Genomic DNA, 10,593 nt, shown 5'->3' on the forward strand with positions numbered 1-10,593 from the left:
AAATTCCAGTGAAATATATTTATGTTTGTGGTTGTAATGTGACAAAATATGGAAAAGTTCAAGGGGTATGAATACTTTTGCAAACCACTGTATATCAGGGAAGACCTCTGGAGGGAAAGACTCGATTAGTTCAAATTCAAGTCATTGTTTAAAGTTTCTACATGACCCCAAACTTAAATCATTAGTTCCAAAGCCAACACAGGTGAATACTACCTGACAGGTGTTGCAGGAGCAGAGTTTGGAGCGCCACGCAGGTGGCCAGAACACAGCTCCTGACTGCTCTCTTTTCTGAGGCATCGCCTGGAGCTCCATCAGTCTGCAGCTTGGCTCCGCCTCCTCCTCTCTTGACTGGTCTGTTTTCTGAGGTATCGCCTGTAGCCCCTCTTGTCTGCAGCTTGGCTCCNAAATCACACAATGAGTGAACGTACTCAGGAGTTTAAGTTAATCTAAAATAAATGATTTTTATTTACAGAATAAAATAAATTACTAATGTACAGCTCATTGTGGACAATCAAATTTCTTATAAAAAGTTGAAACCAACAGCAATTAACACCTGTCCGGGTTAATGATCATTACTTTGACGACTTTATCAGGAACAACAAATTTCAGGCTTAAGGTCTTAAATAGACCGTTGTTTGAGGCACTTTTTCTTAGGGAATAAGCGAAGATTAAGAAATAGAGGGAAAGAGGGGTTAGCCCTAACTTTTATCMTATCAATGTGTGAGGAGCCAGGAATGAGCACATGAGTCTCCCACTCGATMRAGCCGGACATCGGTACGCTTAATCAAACAATCAGCCTCTACCTTTTAGACGACTTCARAGTCAGGTCAGGCGTTGAGGAAGTRCTCAGCCAGGTCAGCAAGAGCTCCGGTCAGGTTCAACTGACCGTCCAGTAAGACTTCAAGTGGTTTGATTTTTTCAGCGTCTTCTGATGCCTGCAAGTTCAAATGGAGAGTCAAAGCCAAACGTGTCCTCTTTCAAAATAAAAGACTTCTCACAGAAGTTTTAAACAAAACTCAGAGTCTTAAAAATGGTTGTTTTGGTCACGATTAGTGGTATCATGGACCTGTGACCAAGATCTGCTCATTGGCACCTGAGTGTAGATCTTATCACCGAAAGCTGGGTTTCCTGAGGAGGAAAGCCCAGCTTCACTTCGTACTGAATGAAGGTGTCTGTCTGTTGAGAGGCTTGTCTGGAGTTAGTAAACTACAAGAGGAGAGGTTACTAACAGACGTGGCCTCCAACAGGTGGYCTGGAAGTTTAGTCCAGGGTACTGCCACAGGTCTGTTCAAACATCAGCACCTGTACAGAAAAAACAAGTTCAAACCTTGACAGGATTAACACTGAATGAAAATGAACTAAGTTTTAATGAAATATAAGTGAATTATTTAAACTAAAATAAATCTTAAAACATTTGTCCATGATTCAAGCACAAAAACCCATTTATATATTTCATAATAAAACATAGTGAATTCATATTCATAATGATCAATTTAGTTAAATTGAAAAATAAAAATAAAAACACATAATCACTTTACTGTCAAATAACAGTTGATTAAAAACACTTATTTGAACAATCAAATAAAGAAACATTTGAACAATATTCTTTTTGTGTGTTTTTTCTTAATTATAATGCAAAAGATAGATTGTCATTCTTTTCATTATGTAACTGATTTATAAAATGATAATAACTTGTAGTTAAAAGAAAATACAAATCAAAAATATAAAGAACATTATTATTTTGTTTATTATCTTGATTAAAGGAAATAAAATATAATGTCTCTTCTGAGGGAGGTCTTCTGAGATTAAAGACAAGTGGAGCGGTTTATTCCACCTCGAGGTGACCACTACATTAGAAAACACCAAAGTGATGTCATCTCAGCCCCTTTTTTACCCGCAGACGACAGTCCGGTAGAAGTCTCCCCACCCCCTGTATTGTGAATAAGACACAGTTTTTGTGAAAATTACAGATTTTTTAGGGTTAACATACAGGTAAAAGTCCAAAGTAGTTGACGTACAGTTGAAGAAGAACAAGACGTACACTATATAAAAAGACAGATATGATTTTTTTTAAACTGTCTGACATGAAATAAGAACAAATACTTTTCCTGTTTTAGGTCAGTTTTGATTAACATTTTTTTTTCTATTTGCTAAATGCCAGAATAATGAGAGGAGAAAAAACAATGTAGGAGTTGTGCCCACATTTGAACAGCAGTAGAAGACCTTTGACCAAGTTCATAGGTCGCCTTCTACTGAAAGATGACAGAAACAAGAATAATGAAAGAGAGAATTTTTAAAGGCTATTTTTATTACTTCCTTCAAAATCAAAAGTTTAAATATACTAATAGTATTTGGTACTATTACCCCTCATTTATAAGACTTGGGTCAAATACTTTGGATGTCGTTCCACAAACATTACAATAGTTGGCAGAAATTTTGGTCTATTCCTCCTGACAGAACTGGTGTAACTGAGTCTTGAATGCCTTTTCAGCTTTGCTCATAAACTTTTAATAGGACTGAGATCAGGGCTTTGTGATGGCCACATCAAAATATTGACTTTGACATCTTTGAACCACTTTGTAACCAGTTTCGCAGAATGCTTCAAGTCATTGTCCATTTAGAAGACCCAAGKTTTAACTTTCTGAATATTGGGCCTCATGCAAGAACATGTTCGTATTCTTATCCTAAATTTCTCTTACTTTTGTTCGTACAAAGGGTTCGNCATCCTTACACTGTATCCTGCATCCTTACACTGTATCCTGCATCCTTATACTGTATCCATGAGGATTCCTGCCTGTCCTCATTTGTTAGTTTGACCAACACCAGATCATACAAGAAGGGGCTGAGCAGATCCTAGATGCAGCCTCACCTCCACCTTGAAGCTATCCTTCCCTACTACAACACCTCACCTGTCCTGCTTCATGAGTACCAGGTTTAAAAATCAGGTGGATTTTACGTCTCACCTTTTCTTCTTTTTTAGGAACATTTGAAGCAGACGTTTGTCTTTCTCCCTCCATCAGAACTTCTGTACCTGACACTAAACAGAATTCAGAACACACAAGGAGGAAATGGCAAGGCACGTGCTTGTAAGGTATGCACTCAATAAGAACAGGAAGGCTTACCTGCCAGGTGAGCAGCATAGGTCCAGAGAAAGGGGTTTTTGTTCATACAGGACTCACAGATCATCTCCTGCAGCTCCACACAATCAGGAACCACACAACCCAGGTGCTGTTCACACAGGTAAGCACAGGGAATTACTTCCAAGTACACAAGGTGTAAACTCCTGAACTACACTCAGGTAAGTGCAGGTAAATACAGACAGGTAACCACACATAAACAAGGTAATCACACAGAGGGAACATTGATCCCTGTGAGTGAAAACTAAAGAATCCTTTTACATAAACAAATAAACAAACAGGTAAACAAACAAGTGCGCAAACAGGTAATGGACAGGTGAGCTGATAGGTAATGGACAGGTGTGCTGACAGGTAATGGACAGGTGAGCTGACAGGTAATGGACAAATGAGCTGACAGGTAAATGAACAGGTGAGCAGACAGGTAAATGGACAGGTGTGCTGACAGGTGAATGGACAGGTGTGCTGACAGGTAAATGAACAGGTGTGCTGACAGGTAATGGACAGGTGTGCTGACAGGTAATGGACAGGTGTGCTGACAGGTAATGGACAGGTGTGCTGACAGGTAATGGACATGTGTACTGACAGGTAATGGACAGGTGAGCTGACAGGTAATGGACAGGTGAGCTGACAGGTAAATGAACAGGTGAGCTGACAGGTAATGGACAGGTGAGCTGACGGGTAATGGACAGATGTGCTGACAGGTAATGGACAGGTGTGCTACAGTTAATGGACATGTGTACTGACAGGTAATGGACAGGTGAGCTGACAGGTAATGAACAGGTGAGCTGACAGGTAATGACAGGTAATGGGCATGTGAGCTGACAGGTAAATGAACAGGTGAGCTGACATGTAATGGACAGGTGTGCTAACAGGTAATGGACATGTGTACTGACAGGTAATGGAAAGGTGAGCTGACAGGTAATGGACAGGTGTACTGACAGGTAATTGACCAGGTGAGCTGACAGGTAAATGAACAGGTGAGCTGACAGGTAAATGAACAGGTGAGCTGACAGGTCATGGACAGATGTGCTGACAGGTAATGGACAGATGTGCTGACAGGTAATGGACAGATGTGCTGACAGGTAATGGACAGGTGAGCTGACAGGTAATGGACAGGTGAGCTGACAGGTAATGGACAGATGTGCTGACAGGTAATGGACAGATGTGCTGACAGGTAATGGACAGATGTGCTGACAGGTAATGGACAGGTGAGCTGACAGGTAATGGACAAGTGACACGACACATATTGACCATAAACTGCAGATTACCTCCTGTAAACACAGGTGCAGGTGATATTGACTATCACCTGCATGTTACCTGAAGGCCGCTGGACTCACTCACCCTGCCGTGCAGCCAGTCCTCACACACCACACACTGAATCATCTCATCCTCTACCTGAACACAACCACCAACCAACATTAGTCAGACTTTTTCACATTAACACCTGGGAGACAGGTGAGCTTCAGCAGTTTATCACCTGGTCGTCTGGGTCAGGATATGGACGGCGGCAGGTACAGTAAACTCCAAGGAAGTTATGATTGTATTTATTCTGACTGTTGGTGTCATCCTTCTCCTACGAACAAACAATGGAATACAGGTGTTTTTGCACATGAGAACAGGTGAGTCCGAGTGTGTCCTGACAAAAATAAACCTGTTCTTGGATGAGTACGTGTTTAAACAGGTGTTTTCTGATAAAACTAGATGTGTGTAGGTGTTTTCAGGCGAACTGACATGGTAAAGTTTACACTGCAGCCCAGAGAACTTCCTGTTACCGCAGTCACAGCGGAAGTTCCTGTAAAAAAACAAGGAAGACAAACAGTTTAGATCTGATCACTTTTAAAAACAGATCAGTATTCTCTGATCCAGTAAAACATTTACAACATATTTTCTCAGTATATGAATGAGGACAGTGTATGCACAGTTGATCAGTCACCTCTTGGTGTAGAGTTCATAGAGGTCGTGACCTTCATGACATTTGTAGGAGCAGGCCAAACAGACTCCTGCAGCCTCACCTCCCTTCGATGTACACGTGTTGCAGGCGTACAGTGCCTGCCGCTTCACGTAGCCCTTAAACACAAACGAAGACATGACGTCAGTCCTATAGATCCTCTGATGTTCAACCCATAGCTGACTGTTGAACAGTTAGTCATGGGACAATCTATCAAGCCTGAGCTGACTGACCCACACGGAGCCAATCTGACTGATAGTCCCACAGCTGACTAACCAGCTGACCTGTGAGCCCAGTAACCCACGGCTGGTTGAGACATCAACTCATGGACCTGTAGCCAATCAACTCAGAGCTGATTGTCTCATATCAATTGACCCACAGCTCATTGTGCCACCTCAGATCCATCCATCCTTAAAGCCAGATGTTGAACTGAGAAAAAGCAGTAATTACTCAGTCCTAGTGAATGTGGGTGAAGAAATTTACTATGTAGTTAGAAACTGATTTAGAAGCATCACACTATATTCATAGTTTCCCTTTTTAAGTATTGACTTTTATAATCCATTGTTTAACTATTATTATGTCTTGATTAAAATAGTTTAGATAAATGCCCGAAACATTTGTACAACACATAAGAAACCGTTTATGAAACATTAGGTGAGTATTGCTGTTCAGAGTGTCTGCGATTCAGCCGTAGGCCAGTAGAGGGCGGGCCAGGCACTGAAGAATGTGTATAAATAAGCGGGAACTTCCGGCTTCTGGTCAGTGTTGGTTTCCTGCATGCTTGAACAGCATTAAACCACTGTTCATATCCAGTCACTTGTGTTTGTATGATCCTCATTCCTTTTACATTTCAATTTAGTCAACTTTTGTGTGTTTTCGTCTCGACTTCAGTTATTGGACACTAAATTTTCTTACATCGGCCTGAGACTTGGTAAAAACCAGAACCAGTAAGTGCGCATCAAAAACCAGACCAGGTGCAGGCCAGTCAAATCAAACCAGATATGTAGATAAATTTATTCAAAATCAGTTCAGCACATTTTGAGATTCCTGCCTTCTAAGCTACATTTTCATCACTGGTTTATCCTGATATAATCAGTTCCAAAGACTGATTGATTTTCTTACTAATCAGGAAGTCTCCTGGAGAATGTGTCTGAATCCTACTTTTTGTATATCCTAATGAGGATTTCTTGTCATTTAAAAGAGGAAACAAAGTATTTCTGAATATCTGGATTCACCTGCTTAAAAGAAACAATGCTTCACTAGCAGTGGTGGGCAGCGCTAATCTGAAAATTAGCTCCGCAATTTCTAAAGCACTTATGAAAAATATTTAGGTCTGCACCTTCAAAAGCACTTCTGCCGTAGAAAAACTAGCGGAAGCTAATTTTAAATCACAAGTTCAATTTAACACTTACTAGCTGGCAATAATTCATGCACAATATACTGTATGCACAATACTGCCAACTAGCGGTGTATGAACCCTTTTACAGCTTAATACTACAACCTCTGATTGCTGGGGATGTGATTTCCTGAAACAGAACTTTGACTCCTCGTGTAAAAATTAAAACGTTGTTGAGGATTGCTAGTTCGGCTGCTTCTTTGTCTTTTTCTTTTGTTTGTTGTAGATTTTTCATTAAATAAGCATAAATAAAGTCATTTTAAAAATGTTTATTGGAAAACTGACGCGATGCATTCTGGGTACATGACGGATTTGATTTGTGACGGGAAACAAAAGCACGGAGTACAGGAAACTTTCTTCACTTCAAAAAAAAGAGCTTGGATTTTAAGTTTTTCCATGTAGTTGCTCCAGTTGACCACTAGATGTCAGTCCTCATCAGCATAACATTTTTAAATCATTTCTGCGTCTCTAACCCTGTTGGCCGATTGTTTCGACCAATTACATCAAGTATTGAGCTCCAGCATTTAAACTTTTCTTTTTTAAAGGAGCTCCGATTGTAAAGTAAAATAAATCAATACAAAATTTTAGTATGGGTTACAAACATTAACTGTTTTTGATGGGACAGGGGGGTGTCGCCCGGTCACATAGTTCTAACCAATGCCTTCCTGCTACGTAAGCAGACACAAAGCATTGTGGGAAATGTCTGTAAAATGAGAACAGTGACTGAAAGCAACTGTCAGCAAGGATGTATACCTTCCCAATAATTGTGTTTATCTGGGAGGGGTGCTGTTGGATAGATCAGAGCGTTGTGATTCATTGACAGCCATACCTTCCACTGTTTAAGATAGTGATGACGGGTAGATAATTAGTTATTAGTGGTGCATTTTAATTTTAGAAAGCGCAAATCTGCTTATAAAAATTAGTAAGACCGCTATAGCGCAAATGAAATACTTAGGTCTGCAATTAGCGGATTTGCGCTTTAGCAGACTGGTGCCCACCATTGTTCACTAGCACACAGGAAAAGCAGAGAAAATTTACAGTTTTCAGCTCAAAATCATTGTTAGTTGTTGGTACTGCTCAGAAAAGCACTTTAAGACATTAGTTAGGGTCATATTTCAGACATTTCCTCCAAGGGACCCAATATATAAAGGTATTCAGCATATTTTGACAAAATGCAGTTATCAGTTTTTTTAGCCCATTTACTAAAGCTGCCATTATTATCTCAGTACACTATCCTTGATTCAACGTGACATCTGTGCCTGGGCTAAAACTTCAGACCAACACTGTAAACTCTAAACTTGTTTCAGGTTTTCTTTTGAGCTGGGACTACCTGAGGATAGGAGCAGAGATCAGAATCACTTCCTGCCAACACAGCTGAAGCTTCTTCTTCCAACTCCTCATCTTCCTCCAGAACGTCCACCAGAGACACCGTCTGCTCCTCACACATGTTTGACTAAAACACAGACAGACAGGTTAGACCAGTGTTTCCCAAAGTTGGGGTCGGGACCCAAAGTGGGGTCCCGAAACATCAAGGTGGGGTCCTGAAAAGATTTTCTGAATCAATTACATTTTTGCCTTAGTTGTTACAAAGGAGTGAGGTTAGTATATTTAAAATGGATAAATGTAGTATAAAAATATTGTTACTATGCCCATGTTTTGTTGACCTGATACAAATGTTTACCATCCAAAACTAGTTGGGGGCACAGGTCTCTGCTACTGTTTTGTACTATTTTGTGGGTCAAAAGGTAAAAAGTTTGGGAACCACTGCACTTTGGTTCCCAAAGTTGGTGGGTCATGAAGCACCTTGGATAATCTCCAGAAATTAATTTAAAGGGAAATAAAATAATTGCTGATGTAATATTTTCCCTATAATTATTACAAAAACACAAAAAAGTATAAATAAGTTTTTATATTTGTGTACAAGCTGTTTAGATTGTCAAAAGCCTGTCTTTTTAGGGTTATTAACGAAGTTCATGTACTCAGACCAGTAATATTTGGGGTCACAAATTTTTGCCATGAATATTTTGTGGGTCAGAAGACAAAAGGTTTGGGAACCACTGTGTTAGACTGTCCTGTTGTTATAAGAAGAAGGGACATAGCACAAGTTTACCTTATCAGCTCCAACAGCATGTGTCAAAATCAAGATCTGTCAAAATCTTTGCTTCATATAGAGGGTCTGGACCCTCGGCTAATGAAAAACGATCTCTCGCTGGAGGCGTGGAGTTGATTTTTAGTGGTCCTTTTTCAAGTCTTCATAGAGGTTAGGGACATCGTCTTGTAGCCGGTGGTTTGATCCCCCTAACCAGGGCAGGTGTGGCTACACTGTGTCTCACCTCCATCATTGTGTGAAGGACTAAAGTGCTCTGAAGTCTGCAGGGACTCGATAAGGTGCTATGGGAGTTCAGGCCGTTCACTAGATTATGAACTATGGAGATTAGAATAGAATAATCTATTTTTACATCAGCAATTGTGGCTTTATTAAAGGGATCCATGTTTATTTGTAACATTAAACTTTATTTGATAAACATTTACTTTAACTGCAAAATAAAGACTGTAAAAATACTGTAGGCTGTTTAGTTTTTATCATTTTTAAACTAAAAGTTTAAAAATATATTGCACGGACGGGGCAATTTTATTTACATGCAAAGCATTCTGGGTAAATGATGACGTGGATAGGTCCTCGGTGCGAGGCTGCTAGCGAGCTATATCCATCCTGAAGGTTAATCTTGGACAATATCTGATGATCGACTCTTTTAAATGAAACAGACCTTAAAATGATCCCACACTTTTGAGCTCTGTTGTCAGGTAGCCATGATACCAGAGCCTGTCTGTATAATGTCTTGTGACGTCCACGGCCTACCCCAGTTACCACTACTGTGCATGTGTGTCAACGACAGAAAGGCAGACGTGGCAGTGGAAGGTGTCAAAGCAGTTTGGAGAGAAAAACAAAGTAAAGAACAAAAAAAAAAGAAAACGATTAATTGATTATTAAATTAGTCATGGATTATTTTAATAATCGATTAGTTGTCGACTAATCGACTAGTCGTGGCAGCCCTAAAAATAACATTTTTTAGTTCAAATAATATGGTAAAATAAACTTTTTCTTTCAAATATTTGTGTGTGTAAATGTGTTATAGAGTACATGTAAATCGGGCCTACTCTAAAAAGAAAAACCTGTTAATCTGGTAAGTACTCAGCATTGTTTACATAATTTGAATAGCCCCATCCCTTTAAGTAGACTGTTTCAAGATGGCGTCGCGCTTAGCATATCTTGGCCCCAGCCTATTGATGGGGGTAGTCTCTCTAGTAAATATAACTGACTGAGGATGAATTAAAGCTTGTAAAGCTGCCTGACTTGGTGGAGCTACAGAGTCAACAAAGGTTCAACCACACAAAAATGTTTTAGAATTAATTGGTGACCTTTAATTTACATATTCTAACTAGTTATGAGTTGTTTAGATAATTTAATATTGTGAACATAGATTTTCATTGTGTGTCTTTGTTTGGACATGAAAATTCCTCAGGAAGAAAAGGAGTCAGAAAGAAAAACTGAATGAGACAAGATCTGCATGAACTGAAGATGATGATAACGAGGAGGAGAGATAATCATCTGACTAAATATGCATTTCTTCTGTTTCAAATATACATAATTGTTGGGTTTTGTTAAACATAGAATTAGGAAAATGCTTAAATCATTTTAAAAGACAATATCATTTATAATAATATACTAGGACGAGCCCACTTCTATCTACAATAAAAATCTTATTTTATTTCTTTGCTTTAATCTAATGCTTTTGCAGGGAACTGTGATTTTATTATTTCTGTCTACATCAGGGGTGGACAATCCTGGTCCTCGAGGGCCGCAGTCCTGCATGTTTTACATATTTCCCTTCCAAGTTCTGCTGTATGGAAGACCGACACTGACATAATTAGAATTAAAAGCAGAAACATATAAATGAACCACTAAATAAATACGTATAAAATACACCAAATAAATTAAAAAAGAACTTTATCTCAAGTTTTATAATTTAATTTACCTTCATATTGATTTTTCCAGCTTAGTTCCAATAAATTGTATATTTTAACACACAATTTAAATTTTACAGTTTTTT

At 39.2% G+C, this 10,593-nt stretch overlaps 1 protein-coding gene across 1 annotated transcript in view; it reads right to left on the minus strand.

Annotated features, from left to right (window-relative positions):
* LOC106526944 (putative E3 ubiquitin-protein ligase UBR7) overlaps nucleotides 1–10,593 on the minus strand; it is a gene marked incomplete at its 3' end in the record, with an annotated part of 14,696 nt that overhangs the window by 1,643 nt on the left and 2,460 nt on the right. The window contains exons 2-8 of the mRNA XM_014021679.1: nucleotides 7,812–7,934; nucleotides 5,071–5,204; nucleotides 4,869–4,929; nucleotides 4,615–4,710; nucleotides 4,479–4,532; nucleotides 3,123–3,228; nucleotides 2,964–3,037 (exon numbers count right to left, since the gene is read on the minus strand). Of these exons, the coding sequence (XP_013877133.1) occupies nucleotides 2,964–3,037; nucleotides 3,123–3,228; nucleotides 4,479–4,532; nucleotides 4,615–4,710; nucleotides 4,869–4,929; nucleotides 5,071–5,204; nucleotides 7,812–7,928 (642 nt within the window). The remainder of the gene's footprint in view (nucleotides 1–2,963; nucleotides 3,038–3,122; nucleotides 3,229–4,478; nucleotides 4,533–4,614; nucleotides 4,711–4,868; nucleotides 4,930–5,070; nucleotides 5,205–7,811; nucleotides 7,935–10,593) is intronic.

Source organism: Austrofundulus limnaeus, unplaced genomic scaffold (assembly GCF_001266775.1).
Source record: "Austrofundulus limnaeus strain Quisiro unplaced genomic scaffold, Austrofundulus_limnaeus-1.0 Scaffold301, whole genome shotgun sequence".
Taxonomy (NCBI): Eukaryota; Metazoa; Chordata; class Actinopteri; order Cyprinodontiformes; family Rivulidae; genus Austrofundulus; species Austrofundulus limnaeus.